Raw genomic sequence first — 22,561 nt, 5'->3', positions numbered from 1 at the left:
CCAAGTAGACCATCTTAGTTATTTGATAGAAATTGCTGGCAAAACTTAGCAGGTCTGGTAGCATCTGTTGGAAGCAAGCAGAGTTTTGAGCCAGACAACTCTTCATTAGAATTACACATGCTGCCACAGATGCTGCCAGATCTTTTGTGTTTCACCAACAATTTCTGGTTTTGTTTCAGACCCACAGTTTTTTGTTTTATTTTAATATTTTGACTGCAGTTTTTAAAGAACATCCTCGATATTTCTATATCTTAATCCTGAAAAAAAAATGAATGGACAAGCATCCAAGTTACTTAGGATATCTCAGTTCTGTAAGATTAAACAAAGTAGCAATGATTCTATTGATGTGTAGAAACATCAATTAAGCCGTTGTGTGATGGGTTTGAAGAGGAGCATCAATGGTACATGGAAGTAACACAAAAGAAAATGTGTGTTATAGAAGAAGTGAAAAATATATGAAATACTTTGTCTAACAATTTAAAAGCTGTTTTACGTTTGCACAGTATGTGTTTCTTCTGTTTTTGATTTGAAACCTTATCTCCTGCAAAACAAAACTAAATTTGACTTCTAGATGCACCGTAGCTGATGGTAATTTTAACCTAACCACCGATTTGGAAAGGGACAGGATTGTGTGCAATGCTGATTTTTCAACCTGCCTGATTTCATTTCCCAGTAAAGAACCATGTTGCATAATGTGTCGTAGATAATAAAATGTGAGGCTGGATGAACACAGCAGGCCAAGCAGCATCTCAGGAGCACTGTGTCGTACCTGCTTTCCTCAATCCTAAGGGAGTCCCTGCTAGTCAGTAAGATTAAGATTGTCCCTTTAATATTACTCAGAAAACAGCATGGTGACTGACAGTAATGCTGTTTGCCATGAAAAATATGAGTTAATAAATATTTTCAACACTTTGTTCTTATTCAAAGCACAGTCAGTCAAGACTAATCCGGGGTTCACTGCCGAACGTAAGCAACTGCAGAATTGTATGCAATAATTTATGGAGAAAGATCAACTGTATCACTTTGAAAAGATGTTGGTAAGACCTCTCTCTAAACACAAACAAACATTACTCAAGCAAGCAAACATGGTAAATTCAGTCTTGTTATTTCTTTTCGGTACTCTCCCCCTTTTTTTGAGGATTTCTTTATGATAACAACTGGTTTACAGTTGATGTGACAACTCGATTTAGATGGGCTTAAATGAGAATCAGGTGCACCTTTCAATTTTCAATTAACCTACCCAATAAAAGGTACCATTATGGAACTGCGCTGATACTGAGAAAAGTTAATGAATGGTTCATTTGTTCCCCCAACGCCCCATATCAACTACCCTACGTACCAGACAAAACCATGCAGAAATCAGGATTATTTCTTCAAAGCACAAAGCTTAACACTATGTATTTACTGCAGATATTTTGCAGGTAAATGAATGATAATTAACAGTAATTGCAGAAAGGCAAATAAGCACTGAGATTCTACTGATGTACATATCTCTCTACAGTCTCCATTGTGTGGCTGAATCTGAAACTAATGTTTACTGATTGACATTTATTTTCGTGTTGGCTAATCCAGGCAAACCTGTAGGGATAGCTTTCAAATAGTTTTCTTTACAAAGCACAGCTTATATTTTTAGCATGTCTACATTGCCATGTTAAGGTCTTTTAAATGCATTGCAAAATCTCCACTGACAATATTTATCGATAATGCAGATGGTACTGGCTTGGGATTCTTAGCTGTACATCTGTCCATGACAGAAAAAGGGTGAAGCGTTAGAGACTTCTTTCTTTCTGGCATAATATATCAGGATTAAAAGCAGGTTCACTCCAAGAAAATGGAGTATTTGTTTTATAGTGTGAACTATAGATTATATTTTCTGAAGGAAAATCCATGTTCTTCAATTCAAATATCACAGACAAGAGGGAGAGCTGAATTCAATTACTCATATTGGTCTCTTTTTCCATCCATAACAAAGATGGTTTTCTTCAATGTTATTGTTGTCTTTTTAAAAATATTCAATGGTGAGTTTCCCAGACGCCTGTTTGTGAAGATCAGTTTAAAATGACATTGAGTAAGTTTTGTAGGTTCAAAACAACTAGGGTTTATCACTGCATTTAAGACCCAGGGGAATGGTTTACAACATACATTTACAGATGTATGCATCCAAGAAAGAAAAGAGAAGGAAAGGGGCAGAAGTTCCCGAAATCTTAAAAGATATCAGAATTGGTTCACGTGAACTTGAGGGTCAAGTAAACAAATGTTCGGTTAAAATTATTTCTGTTAGTTGGATACAGCAATCCTTTTCTGAGCAGAGCCCGTTGAATTGCAAGTCAAGTTGTAATAGGAGTAAACTGGGAATTGATTCACTTTACACGCAAAACAGTTTATTTCCCAAAGAGGGAGTTTTGAGAGACATTAAAATCAGATGCAGGCATTTAGCCAAGCCTGAACTCCTTACTCCTCTGGTGTTACAAGCAGGCTAAGGAACAAAAATCAAAGCTGTACAGCTAAAAGTGTTCAAACCAGGCAGCAATTGTAGCCATCTTACTGGGGGTTTAAGTTGAGATATGGAGCTAATGAGGTGGATTTCATAGCCCTACATCTGTGACCAATGTGTTTTTGTCACAGGTAACTGTAGAAACAACTGCATCAAGCTAAGCAAAATTGATTAGATTACCTACAGTGTGGAAACAGGCCCTTCGGCCAAACAAGTCCACACCGCCCCTTGAAGCATCCCACCCAGACCCATCCCCCTATAACCCACACACCCTGAACACTACGGGCAATTTAGCATGGCCACTCCACCTAGCCTGCACATCTTTGGACTGTGGGAGGAAACCGGAGCACCTGGAGGAAACCCATGCAGACACGGGGAGAATGTGCAAACTCCACACAGACAGTTGCCTGAGGCTGGAATCGAACCCGGGTCCTTGGTGCTGTGAGGCTGCAGTGCTGACCACTGAGCCACCGTGCCGCAATTGAGTTTATGTTGTTTTCTTTGTTCAGCACTGGCTGACATAGACATTTTGGTTACTAGTCCTTTGTGTTGATTTGGTTGAAATATTCATGCAGTGCAAGGACTGTCCCATTCTAGGAGATAATTTTACTTTTGACCTGGAAATTGCTGAGAATTTCTGGAAGCAGTTATTATGCTGGCTTTTGTTCCAAAGTAGCCATTTTAAAATTCAGCAGAAGTTCATTTTAAAAGAAGAATAAATAAAAATACACAAATAGTAAATATATACACAAATAATTTGTTTTATTCTGGGGTGCTGGTGTCACTGGCTACACCAGCATTTATTGACCATGGCCTGGAGGGCCATTAAGAATCAACCACATTGCTGTGGCTCTGGAGTCACAGGTAGGCCAGACCAGGTAAGGATTGCAGTTGTTTTCACTAAAAGACAATAGTGAACCAGATGGGTTTTACCTGACAATTGACTCGTGGTCATCATGAATCTCTTAATTCCAGATTTGTTTTAAATTGAATTCAAAATCTGCTACAACAGGATATGAACCTGGATCCCCAAAACATTTCCAGTTCTCTGGTTTAATCGTCCAGCAATAATGCCACTAGGCCGTTGCCTTCCTCATTTTAGGAATGTGCTCTCTTCCTGGCATCTGGACATCACTATAAATAATTATTGCTTTTTTAAAAATATACATGTATAATTGGCAGTACATTGAGAAACTATTTTAAAATTTATTTTAACCATCTTTTGCAATTTATTGTTAAAATTGAGCAATTCATCTGATGCTGTAAGGGAGAGTTGGACAGTTTAGATTGTTCAAAAACATACTCCTGTATGAGGGTTAAGAGCCTAGATCTATTCGAAGGGATATTGCACTTTAGTACAGCAGACATAATGATTTCTTTGACCTTTTACACACGGATAGGTAAACTGATAACTACTGAAAATCTACAGAGATATTATTTGCTTCTATTCATTTAATTTATTGGTTAGTAAACCTGTTTTGCAGTTTATTTTAGTATTAAGGCTTGATTTGAAATAGTGTGTTCTGCTATTTTCTGAATTCAGTGGAGACCAAGTGATGATACGTGTTGTAACCAGCAGCTGAATTACAAAGTTTTACTGTTTGATCCCTCGGCTTCTGATAAAAGTATCCCAGGCTGCGCTGATAATGGTACAACAGTGCAGGTTTAATTCCTGTACCTGGCTGATGTCACCATGGAGTTCCCTTCTTATTGACTTTATCCCTCACCTGAGGTGTGGTGGCCCTCAGGTTAAACCACTGCCAGCTATCTCTCTCTAATGAGAGTGCAACCCAATGGTCTCAGAGGACTGTAGTGATTTACTTTTATCTGGGAGTCCTTATTCAAAGTTTTCAAATCTTCTCACTTATGCCCAGCATTAAGCCACTAAATCACGGTTTCTCTCCCTGTTATGTTTCTAAAATCTATAACTAGTTTTCAATTTGTCTGTATTTTAACTGTCCCCATGGCCCTTTTACTTCTTAATCTTTGACAGTTACTTCTCTTAATGTCACGTTCAAACTGCCACAGTCACCACCCAAATTTCTCCTTCGCAAAATGGAAAACATGACACATGCTTAAGATTTGCTCACTTAACTGATTCACAATTTGTATTGTGCCTTGTATTAAATGCATTATTCACTCATATTACTCATAGATGATTCCTTCTTTAGATAGGGAGTAGATGAATCAAAAACACGTTTTTTTAAAAAATGAATTTCATCAGTTTTCAAATTTTAAGCCTTGAAATAAATTTTTAAGCCTGAGGATTTTCAGCAATCTTTGTAAATGTAATTGAATCCTGCTGTCAGTACGGTTGCCATTGGGAGGATAATTTTATTAACATACTGTGATAGAAATAAGATAATAGTAAGATTCAGAAAACCTGCTTAACTATATCATCTCCTCCTTCAAAATGCAGAGATTCCAGTTTTGTAAATCCTGATCTAATGTGCGCATAAGAAATCTCCCAGGGATGTTTAAAATCCCCATTGAGTAATTCTTAATCCCATTCTGCATTATTTCAGAATTACTTCCCTCAAATATAAAAAAGTCTCAATCTTTGAAGCTTGTAGTTATTAAGCAACAATGAACAACAAACTAAAAGCCCACCTCATAATTTGAAAGATGGTGGAGTCATTTTGTGGATTGAGACATTTTAATGCTATCAAGTAAAGTAATTTGCATGCTTTGGATTGACTAAATTAATAGCAGATTGACTGATTTAAAAATGATATTTAATTGCCCTCTGAAGAATCTAGCTTTGATAAAGGTGTGGAACAAGCTGTCAAATATTAAGATCATGAGGGAATACTTTTAAATGGAATATTATATAGGCAGCATAAAGGCACAGTGTGACACAGTGGTAGTGCCCCCATCTCTGAGCCAGGAGCCCTGCATTCAATTCCAACCTACTCCAAAGTTGTGAAGTATATGTACATGTTGATTAGAAATTAGCTATTAGTCAGTTTGTTATGTTTATGGTGGGGCTGTAGTGGCTGTCTCTTGGTGGAATTTGTATTACTTCCCCCGGAACATTCAATTGCTGCTAATAAAAGAAGTTGCCACTAAATCAGACCCAGCTGGAATAAATAAACATTCTCGCTGATACTATAGCAGTATAATTTCCCATGTATGTAATTCAGTAAAATACATCATCCTTATCCAGTATGGAGTATAAGGATATCAGTTCTATAGTAATTTATCAATTTTTAAGAAGTTTAATGAAATAGAATTTCTAAGAAATATAGCAATAGTGATTAATAATAAAGGAACAAACTCAAACGTAGGGTGAATTTCAGCACCCACTGATGGTTAGGAGTGAATAGAGTGTAGTAGAGGGCACTAGGATTGTTAAATCTTCCAATTCAGAAAACCCGACTCAGCTTGTTGTGGACACCACTGTTTAAATTATAACCTGTGTTCCATTTTGAAGAGTAACATTGCTGCTTGTTTTTCTGATTGGTTCAGTAACTATAGTATTTAAATAGTTGATCCAGTTGTGTCTTTGGTCAATATTATTTGTAGAGATTGTGAATCCTCTCGGGATGTTAGTAGAATCTTGATACCATGCTCAGTCAAGCCTTCCTTGGTGTCAAAAACAGTCAGCCTCCTCTCACTTGTTCGGGTCTTGCATCCACATTTGGACCGAAGTGCCAGTGAGTTCAGATTAGCTTGTAGAACTCAAAAGGGAACATTGTCGTGCACATGATTGGAGAATTGTTGTTACACGATAATATTCCAGTAATGCCTCAAAATGAGAGCAGGCTGATGGCATGGTAATTGGATAGATTAGAGTCAACCTGTCTTTTCATGGTAACAAAGTGTGAAGCTGGATGAACACAGCAGGCCAAGCAGCACCTCAGGAACACAAAAGCTGATGTTTCGGGCCTAGGCCCTTCATCAGAGAGGATGATGAAGGGTCTGATGAAGGGTCTAGGCCTGAAATGTCAGCTTTTGTGCTCCTGAGATGCTGCTTGGCCTGCTGTGTTCATCCAGCTTCACACTTTGTTATCTTGGATTCTCCAGCATCTGCAGTTCCCATTATCTCTGTCTTTTCATGGATCGGGCATACCTAGACAATTTTCTACATTTCAGGTAGATTCAATGCTACAGCTTTACTGGAAACAATTTGCTTGAGTGGTGGGCAGTTCTGAAATGTATGTCTTCAGACGTAAAACCAGAATGTTGCCGAGACTTATGGCCTTTGCAGCATGCAGTGAGCTTAGATTTCTTAATCTCATGTGGAGTGAATCAAGTTGGCTTCAAGGGAGGAGTGTGCAGCAGTCAGCATGGCTGTGATGCAGACTAGGAAGCACTGAGTATAAAGCAGTGCCTGAGAAGAACAGTGAACTCAATATAAATAGTGCAAGGCAAGAGTGGTGAACTCTTATAAATCAGCGTGAGAGGTCAGTGGTGAACTTGGTGAGATAATACTGGTTGGGGCAAGATATTACTGGTAGGATGCAAATCTAAATAGTTGTATATTAGAAAGCATCTAGATAGAGTCAGGTGAGCACTTCAATGTTTTCTATTGATTAAATCCTGTAGTCTATTAGCTTAAAGTGAATGAGGGAGGGACTTTGGACTGCAGTCAGTGTGGAAAGGTTTGAATATTTTAACTAAGCAAGAAACAAACTGAAAGGGAATGCATGGTGACAGATCTCACACCTGTGATATGCTCCTTTTTTCTCTGTGTGGAGGGTCATGCACATTGTCCTTGGCAATTCCACGAGCAGGAAGTGTGTCCAGTTACAGCTATGGCTGAACAGCATTTCAGAGCCAGAGCTACAGGTGGACCCACTGTGGGGCAATGTGATGCTAAGATAATCATGGACAGCATGTTCAGTGAGTTGGCCATGCCACAGGTCAGGACTGAACAGGCAGAAAGGGAATGGGTGACCACCAAGCATAGTAATGAAAGGCAGGCGATGCAGCAGACACCTATGGTTATTCCACCCTCTACCGTTTTAGTTGCTGTTTGAGGGCAGGGGAAATAACTTCCCTGGGGATAGCAGAGGGAACCAAATTCATGGCACTATGAATGAGTCTAGTGCACACAAGGAAAGAAAGAAGAGTAGCAGGTCCGTAGTGATACAAAGGAAATGAATGAAATAGTGAAGAAGGATATTAACTCAGAAAATCACATTGTGGAATTTGCATGGGTAGACATAAACACCAAAGAGTAGAAAACATTGGTGGGCGTCTGTAGGCTCCCAAACATTAGCAGAGAAGTAAATAGAGGCATTAAACAGGAGATTGAGACAGATAGGGTTAAGGGTACAACTGTAAACGTGAATGACTTTTATGTACATGTAGATTAGATAAACCAAACTAGCATAATACTGTTGAGGATGATTTCCTGGAGTGCATAAGTGTTTGGACAAATATATTGAGGTCCAACTAGAGAGCAGGCTATCCTAGATTCTACTATGCAATGAGAAAAGGATTAATTAATAGTCTTGTTGTGTAGGCTCCATTGGGGAATAATGACCATTAAATGATAGAAATAAGATAAAGAGTGAAGGGGATGAATCCTAAACTAGGGTCCTGACAAGATGTGTGCTGCCAATGCTGGATTGGGGATCTTCATGAAAAGCGATGACAATATTTCAGAAATGTATGCATGAATGATAACAATTTTTCATTTCTCTACGGCACAAAACAAATCAGGAGAGGTGGCTCAACTATGGCTTACAGAAATTAGGAAAAATATTAAATACAAAGAGGAGACAGATAAATTAATAAGAAAAAGCAGGTTAGCATTCAGCAAAAGAGGACAAAAAAAATTGATCAAAAGCAGGAAAATTAGCGATATGACTAAACTTGCAAGAAGCATAAAAATTAAATGTAAAAGCTGCTATAATTTTGGGAAGATAAAAGGATTAGGGAAGTCAAATGCCAGTCAGAAATGGGTGAAATTAGAATGGGGAACAAAGAACTGGCAGAAGGCTTGAACACATACTTTGGTCTGAGTCTGCAGAAGAGGAGATAAATAATTTCCTTGATATGTTAGGGAATCAAAGGTATAGCATGAAGGAGGAATTGAAGAAAATCTGTATCAATAAAAAATAAAAAATAAAATGGTGCTAGAGGTTAAAGGTTAAATCCTACAAATCCCCAGAGTCTGATAATCTACATCCTGAAGCACCAAAGGAAGTTGCCCTACAATTATTGGGTGCATTGGTGGTCATCTTTGAAAATTCCATTGACTGTGATGCAGTTCTACAGACTGGAGGGTGGCAAATGTAATCCCACTATTGAAAAAAAGGAAGGCGAGAGAAAAAACAGAACTACAGTTAGTCAAGCATCATTAGCTGGAAAATTGCTAGAGTCTATTATAAACGATGTGGTACAGAATGCTTGGAAAACATTAACTTGGTTAGACAAAGTCAGTGCTGGCTTATGAAAGGGAAATCATGATTAACTAATGAACAGGAGATATTTGAGGATGTAACTTGTACAACAGATAAGACAGAACAAGTGGATGTGGCGTATTTGGAGTTTATGAAGGCTTTTGAGAAGAGGCTTGCAGGCAAAATGAAAGTACATGGGACAGGGACTAACGTGCTATGGAGGAGTCCAAAACTAGATGACATAGGTTTAAGATGAGAGAGGAAAAAATTAAAAAGGACCTGAGAGATAGCTTTTTCATGCAGACGGTGGTATGTATATGGAATGAGTTGTCAGAGGAAGAAGTGGATATAGCATTTAACAGGCAACTGGATGGGTATATGAATAGAAAGAGTTTGGAGGGATAGGAGCCAAATACTGGCAAATGGGACTAGGCCAGATTTGGACAGAAAAGTCTGATTTGGTACTGTATGACTCTATGATTCTATAATTTCTTCAGCCAGAGGGTGGTTAATCTGTGTAAGTCATTGCCACAGAGGGCTGTGGAGATCAAGTCATTGAATGTATTTAAGGCAAGGTAGATAGATTCTTGATTGGTAAGATGATCTAAGGTCATGTGGGGAAGGCAAAGAGAATGGAGTTGAGAGACATAAAAGCCACAATTGAATAGCAAATCAGACTCAATGGGCTGATTGCCCTAATTCTGCTCCGATATCTTATGATCTCATGGATAAGTGTAAAGTTATACATACATGTTGGTGTGAAAAACAGAAAGGCAGGGTATTATAAAAAGAATATATTTTATAAAATGTGGGTGAACAAAGTGTGTTCTCAGACATCAGTCATTGCAAGTAGACCGGCAGATACAGCAATAGGTGGGAAGCTAATTGCATGTTGGCCTTCATTACAAGAGGATTTGAGTTCAAAAGTTGAGATGTTTTACTACTGTGTTACAGGGCTTTGCTGAGACTACACCTGGAGTATTGTGAGCAGTTTTAGTCTTCCACATAAGAGAGAATGTACATGCCATAGAGAGAGTTCAGCAAAATTACTGGGGATGCAGTACTATCATATGAGAAGGGTTTGGTTCAACAGGGCCTACATTTTTGGAAAGGATAAGAGGGTACCTGATTGAAACATATAGAATTCTAACAGGAATGGCCAGACTAGATGCAAGGATCAGTGCCAACTCTACAGTAGTTCACAATCTGCGCAAATAATTTGGATGCAAGGATGAATTCAATATTTCCAAATTTGCTGTTGACACAAAGTGAGATAAGAATGTAAGTTATGAGGTAGATGCAAGGCAGCTTCCAGAGGACTGCTGTAGACCTGGCAACAATCCTTGCAGTAACTCATTGGTAACAGTTTGCCATCCTGAGAATGATCTGTTGATTCCCACCCTCTGTTTTCTATCTGCTAACCATTCTCAATTCAGGTTTGGATATTTGACTTAATTCCATGTGCAGTAATTTCATTTTCCATGCTCCTCTTCAAAGCCTTCTCAAAGTCTAAATGCACTACTTCTACTTATACTGTTAATGGCCTCTGTTAAATAATTGCTATTCAATACGTGTTCATCTGCCTGAGGGATCTCACAAGTGGATTCACTAGGGACTGGATGTGGAACTGACTAGGAAAGCCAGAGGAGTTTTAAGGACTGTAAGGCAAAAATCTGCATTTCATATTGTGACTACAGTTGCAGCCCCTTCTGGCCTGTAAGTCAACAGGGACACTATCACAGTCAGCAGAGAAAGGAAGCTTTGTGCAAGAAGAAGTAGAGGACTGTCATAAGAAGGTGGTATCTAGCTAGGACCTTCAGAGAGTGCTCTCCTACATCCATCTCCTTCAGCAAGGAACGTTAACTGATGTACTATCCAAAAAGGAGCATTCAATAAAATGACTACCTTTCACTAAGAAGTTGGCCGCCAAACAGTGTTGTTTCCTTTAACCAGATGAATGTGGTAACAGCAAAGTAAAGTCAGTGCTGTCAGTGACCATGAAAATCCCAGTGAGACTGAATTTCTACACCGACTGATCCACTAAGGTGGCAGCAAATGTAATTGCCAACATTATACAGTTCACTTTGCATCATTGATTCAGAGAGGATGACAAAAGCCCTATAAGCCGCAAAAGGAGAATCTTTTCATTTCTGTCACTACTGTTCCGCTGTAGACCTTCACAGTATCCTCTTGACTGCATTATAAAATAAACCAGAAAAATCCATTCCATTCCACTTTTGCAAAAACTATATCTTTGCCTTTTTCAATATTTTTGATTGTGGACTGAAATTGATAAAGAATTGTTTTAAAAATAAAGGATTGTCGAAGGATTGCTAGACATTTTAAAAAGCAAATAACCTGACACTCATTGTCAATACTGTTTACACAGCTGCTTGTTCAAGCAATAATGGAAGCCTAATTTGCATATGAAATAGACCCAAGGGTTCTGAATGAATATACATTTGGCTGGCAACAAATATCTGATTGGTCTGTGCACTAGTGATGTTATTCCTGATGAAAACCTCTACCTGCTAACAACTATGTGATTGGCTCCCAGACAGCTGAGAAGCTTGAAGATTTGAAAGTTTTGGCAGAAACCATTAGATCTGTGGAGGAGAAGGAGTTGTTCTCAATCTGCAGTAAAAAAGCATCTTAAGCCTGAAAGTAAACGGTTTAGTTCCCTTTCCAGTTGCTGTCAGCTTTGGCTTTTAATCAACAAGTTAAAGGTTTTAACAAGTGGGAATCTATCACCTGGATCCTTCTGCAAACAAATGAAAGTACCTGGGGAAAGAAAGTCAAAAAGCAGTGTTCTGATTGACACAAGTGTCATCTTAGCAAATCCTATGGAAACCAGGGGTGGTGGGTGGCTACTAAATTGTCTTCCCAGTCCTTCTCTCTGCCCATAACACCCCTTTTTTGTTTCTGCATCTGTATGTTTGTGCAGAGGGGGTATTTATGAGAGTTAGATGTTAATTAGCAGTTATCATTATATTTTACTTGTGGCTGGATTCTATTTGTCAGTAATAAATAGTTATTCCTGTTAAATAGAGAAACCTGGCCTATGCTTTCTGTCAACCCGTGTCTAAAGGACCGCCAAATTGAGAAATTCTGTATACCTTTAAAAAAATTTTCCACTTTGTGATGACTCCAGAAAAAAATGGAACTTGATTTTCAATGCATTACCCTTCTGAAGTATAACACTTTCTCCTATAGCACTTCCTAAAAATCACAAACAACTGAACTATTCACTGTTGCATATTCCCTCCATGCCTGTATTGCAAGTGCCTTTGCCTGGCCCTGTGGTTACAACAAAGCAGATGGAAGGCTGCTGACTTTGACATGGGTGATTTCAGATGGCCAGGCAGGATGTTGTTTGGCAGCTATGAGTCTAAGGATCCAGCCTAGGTTTGATTGACAAAATCAAGGCAGTGGCAGAATGGTGGCTTTGGGACTGCAGTCATCCAGACAGAATCTAGCAGGTTTATGCATCACAGAGCCACTGCCAGCCCCTAGGACCAATGCTTTTCATTATCTCACTGAAAATAGAGACATTACTAACACTTTATATTCACACTCATCAGGGCAAATGTAAGAATGTCAAATGATCACGACCATTTACATTACAGAAGCAAAGGGGTACTGATTGTTTGGCAAGTTGACTTTGATTGAGCAAGGCAAGACCATGGAGAAAGCAGCTGTGAACTATTAACTCCCCTGGCCTCCAGCAAATACAACATTAGATGCAATGTTTGTACATATTCGTTTTGTTTGCTGGTTACATCCATATGTGCAGATGCATGTTGTTTATAAAGCATAAATGTGTCATGTTATGTGCTCAACTGATTCTTTTAAATTGGCTCTTAGTGTAATTGCTTACAAATTCAAGATTGTTCACTAAATTGTATCAGAGATAACAGGAACTGCAGATGCTGGAGAATCCGAGGTAACAAAGTGTGAAGCTGGATGAACAGAGCAGGCCAAGCAGCATCTTAGGAGCAGGAAAGCTGACGTTTCGGCCTGAGACCCTTCATCAGAAAAGGGGGAGGGGGAGAGGGTTCTGAAATAAATAGGGAGAGAGGGAGAGACGAATCGAAGATGGATAGAGAAGAAGATAGGTGGAGAGGGGACAGACAAGTTAAAGGGGCGGGAATGGAACCTGTAGAGGTGAGTGTAGGTAGGGAGGTAGGGAGGGGATAGGTCAGTCCGGGGAGGACGGACAGGTCAAGGGGGCGGGATGAGGTTAGTAGGTAGGAGATGGGGGTGTGGTTTGAGGTGGGAGGAGGGGATAGGTGAGAGGAAGAACAGGTTAGGGAGGCAGGGTTCTTCCTCTCACCTTCTTTGGAGAGTATGACATGAGAATCTCCTGGCCCCTAGAGTATTGTCCCTCTTCTCCCTTCAGCTTGGTGCACTTAGAGTGTTAGCACAACACCTGAAATCTGAGAGCCTTCTTTCTGAGTTGCTGATCCATTTGAGTCACCTTCCTTGACTTAAAGATTGGTCCATCAGCTACTGCAGTCTGAGTGGAGCAAGACCTTTGATTACTTGTCCAGTAAAATAAGAATTCTTCTACCATACTCTATGTGCAACTGAGCCAAACCTAATTCTGAAACATATGTTCTGTATTTTGAACGATACAATTATTTAAATAGTAAGTTCTACTGGAACAATGTTAGTAAATTCCAAGGGATACTTAACTTAGCTAATATATTGACTTATCTCTATTCACTGCATAAACATGGCATCCGAGTAACAACATTGGAATGTCCCAAATTTAAAGTTATTAGGGTCCCTTGGGATGTAAAGCTCTCCTTTAAGATTTTCAATTAAATTATGTAGCATTGCTAAGTGCACTTCTTCATTCACTCTTAGTTTTAATTAAACCCTAATTTTGAAGAGCGCCCGAATAATGTATACAGAATAATTTTATAACATGCATAAGGTAAAGTAACCAAAAAACTGCATTTTTCTACCAAGATACAGTTTCAAGGTATAAATCTGACTTGGGTCAAAAACCACGGAAGTTGATGGCCAAGTTGTACTACAGCTAGACTATCAATCCAGAGACTTAGGTAATGCTCTGGGAACCTAGGATTGAATCCCACCATGGCAGATGATCGAATTTGAATTTACTCAAAATCTAAAATTGATAGTTGAATGATAACTATTGAGAGTTTTTTTTTAAATAGTGACTTAATAAAATAACCTTTAGAGTACACAGCTGTGAACATTTAGGTGTGATTAACTTACAAAGACACAAAATTGTTCATTAAATAATACATGGGACCATTTGTTCTAGGAGCTAACTCTTCCGTCGATAGCAAGGGAATAATAAAATAATGCCCACAGTCAAACAGAGTTTTGTTTTATTGAATCTCTTTGCCTTGAAAGAAGCTATAAAATCACTGGGGATGAAGGAAGATGATTGAAATACACAAGTCAGACAGGAAGCATATGCAAGGACTAATAGTAGCCTATAAAGCAATCAGACCCAATGATATGTACATGCCTTCATATTAACCATACATTACAATTAGATACGTGGATCCATGGACTGATAGGTTAATTGTACTCCTATGCATATGCAAGCCAAATCATTAGACATGACTTGATTTAGATATCTGTACATCATTTAATTGGTATATGTTAATTTCTTGTGACCGAATCTGATTGCCCCTTTAAGCCTTTGTTTTGAGTCTCCAGCGTATCATTTCTAAATTCACTGGGGTCTACGGTTGTAGCTAAGTAATAAAGACCCTTTTTAATACTCTACAGATCTTTGCCTGGTCACTTTCTGCAGATAAGAAACAGATGATAATGGAGCTACTATTAGACCCTAGAAATTCCCGCAACAATCATGAAACTACTGTTGACTGCTGGGGGAATTCCCATCTGATTTATGAAAGTCCTTCAGGGAAGGAAACTGCCATATTTACCTGATCTGACCTACATGGACTTCAGATCCAGCACTGCAGCCTCACAGCACCAGGGACCCGGGTTCGATTCCAACCTCGGGCAACTGTCTGTGCGGAGTTTGCACATTCTCCCCGTGTCTGCGTGGGTTTCCTCCGGGTGCTCCGGTTTCCTCCCACAGTCCAAAGATGTGCAGGCTAGGTGGATCGATCATGCTAAATTGCCCGTAGTGTTCAGGGGTGTGTAGGTTATAGGGGGATGGGTTGGGGTGGGGTGCTTCAAGGGGCAGTGTGGACTTGTTGGGCCGAAGGGCCTGTTTCCACACTGTAGGGAATCTAAATGTGTTTGACATTTAACTATCCTCTGGGCAATTGCAGTTGGGCAGTCAGTGTTGTCCGAACCAGTGACACCGACGTTTCTGTGAATGAATTTCAAAACAAGTGCAATCCATTTTGGTATTGGATTGGAATCATGTATAGATTGGGTAAGAATTACAGGTTTTCTTCCATAAAAGACATGAGACTTTTTTTACAAAAATCAAATGGCTTCGTGGTCATTGTAGCAAAGTTGGGTAGAATGTGTATGATTGGGAGGCGGGAAGTTAGAAATTTGTGTTTGTAGGGGGAAAGCATCACATGGTCCCTTTAAACGATGCTGTGCTTTTTCTATGCTTAGAGATCTAAAAAAAAGTCTGTGAGCAGTATCTTGAAAGTTTGCAAGTACACAGAAAGCACTCGAATTGAAACATTCGTATTCAAGGGCCACACAGTTAGCAGGCCAAACAGCAGTTTTTGCCAAAACAAGTTTTTGAATTGAGCCAATCAATTTGAACCAGGTAACTAGATACTAAAAACCTATCAAATTTAAGTCTGATGGTTTTGACAACACAGAACCAATCTTGTTGTAAGAAATACTGATATGTCATCAAGGGTATAAAAGAAGGCAGTTGGATAAAGAACCCAGAGCTAACTGCCATCCACCAGAGCTAAAAGCCCTCAACTCTCGCAACAGAATAGCTGACTCTCACAATCTCCTTCGGATCTCTATGTCTTAGACCATCAAAATAAAAATGGTACCAACTGTGCAATCAGTTGACATTCCTGATAGAAGAATTGAGGGAGAAGGCATGGCTGACAGAAGAATTGATTGAGAAGGCACAGAACATTCCGGAAGACCCGCAAACTGGCTTTAACTTGACAAACAAATTTTTAAAAAAATATAAGTGGGATATGTATTTATTGGAACAGCATTCCATCAGAATCTTGCTTTATTCAGGATAGTTAATAGTTAGAAGGTATTTGTTCAGTTTGTTAATAGTTTAGTTAACTTGTTTATCTCCAGCGGTAGATAAATACATTGTTTCTTGTTGGTTTTAAAGTGAGTGTCAGGGATTTATTTTGTTTAACCACCAGAAGTTGCTGAAAAGCAGGTCACACCATTTTTCACACTCCTTTAACAGATTATAGGATGATGTGCTTCTCTTTGGGTATTTTGGTTTTAGTTCTCAGGGAGGGGGATGCGGGGTGTCAACCTCTGCTTTATAACATCACTATTACTGTTACGAGTTTTTATTTCCGGATCTTAAATTATCCAACTACCATACTGGAATTAATACTAGTTGACTGAGATTTATTTATTGTATCATTAATCCATTCCTCTGGATTACTAGGTCAGTAAAATAAATATTTATAGGCACAATAAATAATGGGCAATCATAGTTTAGATCATTCTGACAGTCATTTTCTGATAAATATTTTGAGATCCAATGCATTCTGATTTTTAACGTTGCTTTGGGATTAAATTCTATGACATTCCTATTCTGTAGCAACCAGAGTATTCTTGTGGCCTTTACTTTCCAGCATCAAGTAAAGCATAAACTTGTATGTTAAATCAACAACAACTTACACTTGTGTAGTACCATTAATGGAAAAATATGCAGCAGATGGGGTAGTAAGCTCTTCAATCTACACCCTAGTACCCTATACTAGCATCATTACTTAGCTCTCAGTCTCCATTTCTCTCTTTGTACTATGGACTGCTGCCTGTGACCAATTCAGTTGCCACCAGATAACATGTAGCAGTGAGTTAAATGCTAAATAAAAACTAGAAGAACTGTGGATGCTGGAAATCAGTGACTAGTAATTATTGCAAACAAAAACAGAATGGCAGCATTTGTGGAGGAAATCACGGTTAATGTTCCGGATCTGGAGCTTCCAGTTGCCTGTCAGTTCAACACAATACCTTGTTCCCTGGACAACATCTCTGTCTCAGGTCCCCTGCAGTGCTCCAGTAAAGCACAGCACATGCTGGAAGAGCACCTCATTTCCCACTTCGGAACTCTACAGCCTTCTGGACTCAATATTGAGTTCAACAATTTTAGGGCTTGAGGCACCTTCTCCCCTGTCCTTACCTCAACCCCCACATACCAAGCCCTGTCATCACATGGTCTGCTATTACACACACTTTGTTAGCCACTAATCGTCTCCATTTTTAGCTTTTCATTCTCCTAGGATGATTGATATCCACTTTTTTTGTCTGTCCAACTGTTCTGTCTCTTTGGTCTCTGTCACCACCTCTCATTTACCCCTTAAAACCCTCACATCCCTCCCCCCCCCATCTTCTAAATAAAGGACAACATTTTCCTAACTGCCTTCAGCACTGAAGAAGGGTCACTGGACACGAAACGTTAACCTCGATTTCCTCCACAGGTACTGCTGGACCTCCTGAGCTTTTCCAGCAATTTCTGTTTTTGCTTCTGATTTCCAGCACTTGCAGTTTTTTCAGTTTTTAATTCGTAATTGTTGCGAGCTATGTTCTATCCTTGTTCAGGAGCTTTCTAATTTCCACGCAGATCCTGGTCCTGATCAGGAATCTGATGGCAATGCTAAACTGCAATCTGTCTAAGACCAATTTTGTTACCCGCCATTACAGAATGTCTGGATTCCTACATTTGTCTGGGATCATGATCCCCAAGCTGCATTTCTCCTTGAGTCTATGACCTGGAGTATCTCAAATGAAGTAATGAACTGGTGATAATATTTTACAGCGAGCTTTAGAAACATATTTTCTCTGTCATATATTAAATGTTACTGTCCAGCTTCTTTTTTTGTTCATTAAAGGGATGAGGGCATCACTGATTAGGGCAGCATTTGTTGCCCATCCCTAGTTGCCCAGAAGGCAGTTCAGACCACATTGCCGTGAATGTGGAGTCACATGTAGGCCAGACCAGGTAAGAATGGTAATTTCCGTTCCTAAAGAACATTCGTGAACCAGATGGGTTTTTCCCTGACAATCGATTCATGGTTGTCATTAGACTCTTAATTCCAGATATTTTTATATTTTATTTTTAGTTTTACTGCCATGGCGGGATTTGGACCTGGATCCTGGGAATATTATTTGGGTCTCTGGATTAACTATCCGGCGATAATACCGCTAGGTATCTTTGTTTGTGTTGGCATCTGAGGTTTGCAGTAATTTTCAAGTGTTAGAATGGAATCACACTGGAAATAGTTTGGGTTTTGTTAGATTCGAGGAAAAGGGCTTCAGAAACTGAAGCCGTGCTGGCAATGATGAAATGCTTAAAGTCAAAGACACACACAAGGCTAGAATTAGAGGCCCACTGAAATCTCAAGGAGTTGTGGGGTTGGAAGAGGTTACTAAAATATTGAAGGACAAACACATGGAGGAATATGAAAAGAAGAATGAGAATTTTAAATACGGATGTTGCTGCACAGTGAGCCAGTGAAGACACTGTCAGGTGGGTTAATGTAACTTGTTGTCAGTTAGATTATGGCCACAGAACTTTGCATGAATTCAAGTTGCTATAATGTGGAAAATGAAAGGCTGCTCAGGTGAACACTAATAATAGTCAAGTGTCAAGGTAACAAAGACACAAATAAAGGGTCTGAGCAGGAGGTGATTTTACACTAAGCCAGAGAAAAATAGCATTGCAGAGGTGGAAGAAATCAGTTTTAGTGATGGACCATACCTATAGTTGGAAACTCACCTCAGAATTAAAAGTGTTCAAACAATCTGTTTCAGCCTCAGAGTGGTGGCACTTAGATGCAAAATATTATGAATTTCTATATTTCTGCCTCAACTGCACACATGCCTGCTTAATAAAATTATAATTAGTGTCACAACTGTATGCAAAACTATCAAAACCAAATTTAGGTTTTTGGAAGGATTGAGGCCTTCAAGTAAAATAGAGTCATAGAATCATAGAGATACACAGCACGGAAGCAGATCTTTCCGTCCAACTTGTCCATGCTGACCAGATATCCTAAATAAATCTAGTCCCACTTGCCAGCATTTGGCCCATATCCCTCTCAAAGCCTTCCTATTCATATACCCATCCAGATTCCTTTTAAATGTTGTAATTGTACCAGTCTCCACCACGTTTTCTGGCAGCTCATTCAATATATGCACCACCCTCCGTGTGAAAAATTCACTTCTTAGTCCCTTTTATAACTTTCCCCCCTCACCTTAAACGTAGGCCCTCTAGTTCTGAACTCCGCACCCTGGGGAAAAAGACCTTGATATTTACCCCATCCATGCCCCGCCATGATTTTATAAATCTCTATAAGGTCAGCCCTCATCCTCTGACACTCCAGGGAAAATAACCCCACTTGATTCAGTGTCTCCCTTTGGCTCAAACGCTCCAACCCTGGCAACATCCTTGCATATCGTTTCTGAACCCTTTCGATTTTCAAAACTTCCTTCCCGTATCAGGGAGACCAGAACTGAATGCAGTATTTCAATAGTAGCCTAACCAATGTTCTGAACAGCTGCAACATGATCTGCCAACTCCTCTCCTCGATGCACTGTCCAATAAAGGCAAGCATACCAAATGCCTTCTTCACTATCCTATCTAACTGCAATTCCATTTTCAAGGAATTATGAACCTTTTCTTTGGTCAGGAACACTCTCCAGGACTTTACTATTAAGTGTACTAGTCCTACCCTGATATGCCTTTCCAAAATGCAGCACCTCACATTTATCTGAATTAAACTCCATCCACCACTCATTGGCCCATTGGCACATGTGATCAAGATCCCATTGTACTTCTTCGTACATAGATACGGATTAAACTATCAAGCATGACTTGATAGGTAATTAATTTAGATTAAATTAAAATCTTACCAAATACTCTCACACCATGATATTTATTCCTGTAATGTAATTGCAGTGGAGACTCATTCCATTCCACCTCTGTGCTCACACTTTTCTTCAGTCTCCACCCTTGCCTTCAGCTTGTACTTTTAAAAAATTTCCAGTCTGACTCACAGGCCCTTTCATTCCTTTTTACATTCAAAATGAATGGCCTCATGTCTACTGGTAAATAAATCTAACTGCTACACTTTTGTCAGCTCACTTCATCTATCTCTAGCTCTTGGTAATTTAACAGTGCTATCCACCTACTTACTACTTCATTATAATGTGTCCAGCAGACTTGGATTTACAGCTCTCTGTTATGTTAGCCAAGATCGCCACCTGTCACTTTCTTCCATTTCAGACATACACTATTTATCCTATCTTTTACTATCTAATTAAACAGGTTCATAATTTGCTTTTGATTCCACAAGATTTGATTTGTAGCCAACATTATCTTACATGGAACTTTTATTGAGTGCCTTCTGGAAGTTCAGGTAAACTCCTCTTCATCAAAGCCTTGCAGTCATCAGGAAAATTTGCTTCTGCAAAAAAGATGTCATGAAAAACTTTGACAAAATGTGACTGTTTTTCAGTAATATTACTTTATCAACTTCAGTAGTAAGAGCAGGCCAGGTTTTAGGGCTGTGCTATCAGTTTCACATGAATTGTTGCATTCTTTTCATTTATCTTTATAAGCAGGGCTTGTGAAGCATCTCCAATATAAACAGTGTTCCAAAAAACAGTTTGAGTTCTATAACATCAATCTGATTGTGTAGATTGGGAATGATGAATCCTGATGTCTTTCCAGAGGTCCTCAATCATTACTTGGGAGAAGCTGCACATTGTGAGGCTATTCCTGGATTTTTGAGTGGATGCCAGCAGGATGGCTTTATGAATTTTTGTTGGGTTGTGTGAAATTGTTGCTTAACATTTTTCTTCAGCTTCTTAATAGTCTCCTATATATTTTGAAATTTAATGTCAAGACTATGACTAGAATTAATATGTAGTTTTTGTTGGTGTGAGAGCAACATATAAAGTAACTGCTTATGTATTCCTTGGTTTTGGTTTTTAAAATGAAGTAAACCCTTCACTGTTTTGGACATTAATATATAAAAGAAAGCAAACTAGTCATTCTTGTTACAAAAGGCTGTAAAATTACTTTTCTCATTAAGTTAGAGATGTCAGAATTGTGACCAATATTCTACTGTGTCCAATTTTACTTGAAAAAGCTGTTCTACAGCTCCCTGGCAATCTTGTCTGGTGTTGTATTCCATTTGCCTTGCTTCATTCCATGTTCAAAAATATATGTGAGAATTGGAGCATGGCAATTGTTTTATAGTCCCCATCCCCAGAGATTAAATTTACATGCTAATGGAAACTGATTTGATTCCTCTCAGAACACAGACGGGAAACAAATTGGCCACCAGTGTTGAAGGGATGGATCTAGACTGTGCTGTTCTAATTGTGTGGCACACTGCTGGTCTGGTGCGTTGCTGAATTATGACTGACAGAAAGATGGTGGTAGATCCAGAATGCTGTAGAAACCACATCACAGAAGGTATTGACAGAGTGTGAGCTGTTTTATTCTGGGACAATGGTGTTGATGGTCTGATTCAAAAATAAGAGACCCTGAACAGTAGAGAAATTTTAAAAAGAGTCTGTAAATGCAGAACTGCCTAATTTTGCTCAATGTCAATTTTTTTTTTCATTTATTTCTAAGAAGCCTAGTTGTGAAAAAGTAGAACAAGGGAAGCTGGAATTAACTTGGACTGAATGTCATGCTAACATATTTTAGGAAATCCTGAAGGGCTTTAAATAGTTAAGAGTTCTGAAATTTACAGGGGACACACGTTGGTTCCTCAAAGTCTGACCACCATTTATAAGGTTCAAGCCAAGAGTGTGGTAGAACAATTAGCTTTCCACCTTGATAGAGTTGTACGTTCAGTCTCTGCATCTTTACTGCAGTTCAGTACTCAACAGTTAATGTTACACTTTGTGTCATATGACATAGATGAAAGCATTGTATATTTTCTCTTTCATTAACAATTAAGAACTATTATCACAAAGGAAAGAAAAACAATGGATAGAGGAAAATAGAAGAGTTTAAATACTGAGGATAGGGTTCCTAAGTAAAGGGATTAAAACTAGGAAGGTGTATGGTGTGTTGGCTTTCATTGGCAGTGGGGTTAAGTTTAAGAGCTGTAAGGTTATGCTGCAGTTCTAAAACCCTGGTTAGACCACACTTGGAATATTGTATTCAGTTCTGCTCAGGAAGGACGGATTACAGGAAGGATGTGGAAGCTTTGGAGATGGTGCAAAAGAGATTTACCAGGATGCTGCCTGGACTGGATGGCAGGTCTTATGAGGAAAGGTTGAGGGTGCTAGGTCTTTTTTCATTGGAGTGAAGAAAGATGAGAGGTGATTTGATAGAGGTGTTCAAGATGGTGAGAGGTATAGAGAGAATAGATAGCCAGAAACTTTCTCCCAGGGCAGAAATAGTTATAGTGAGGGCACATAATTTAATGTGATTGGAGGAAGGTATAGGGGAGATGTCAGAGGTAGATTCTTTGCATTTAGAGTGGTGGGTGTGTGGAATGCACTGCCAATGGTGGTAGTACAGTCAGATACATTAGGGAAAATTAAGAGCCCT

The 22,561-nt window shown here is 39.1% G+C and overlaps 1 protein-coding gene across 1 annotated transcript in view; it reads right to left on the bottom strand.

The window, feature by feature from the left end:
• Positions 1–15,100: 15,100 nt before the first annotated feature.
• The window catches only part of ric3a (RIC3 acetylcholine receptor chaperone a), a 72,440-nt gene continuing 64,979 nt past the window's right edge, over positions 15,101–22,561 (bottom strand). The window contains exon 7 of the mRNA XM_059652045.1: positions 15,101–20,453. Coding sequence (XP_059508028.1) covers positions 20,421–20,453 — 33 coding nt within the window. The 3' untranslated portion in view covers positions 15,101–20,420. The remainder of the gene's footprint in view (positions 20,454–22,561) is intronic.

The sequence above is a fragment of the Stegostoma tigrinum genome, chromosome 17 (genome assembly GCF_030684315.1).
Source record: "Stegostoma tigrinum isolate sSteTig4 chromosome 17, sSteTig4.hap1, whole genome shotgun sequence".
Taxonomy (NCBI): domain Eukaryota; kingdom Metazoa; phylum Chordata; class Chondrichthyes; order Orectolobiformes; family Stegostomatidae; genus Stegostoma; species Stegostoma tigrinum.
Note: the sequence above shows the minus strand (reverse complement) of the source record. Positions and strands in the feature narration are given on the sequence as shown.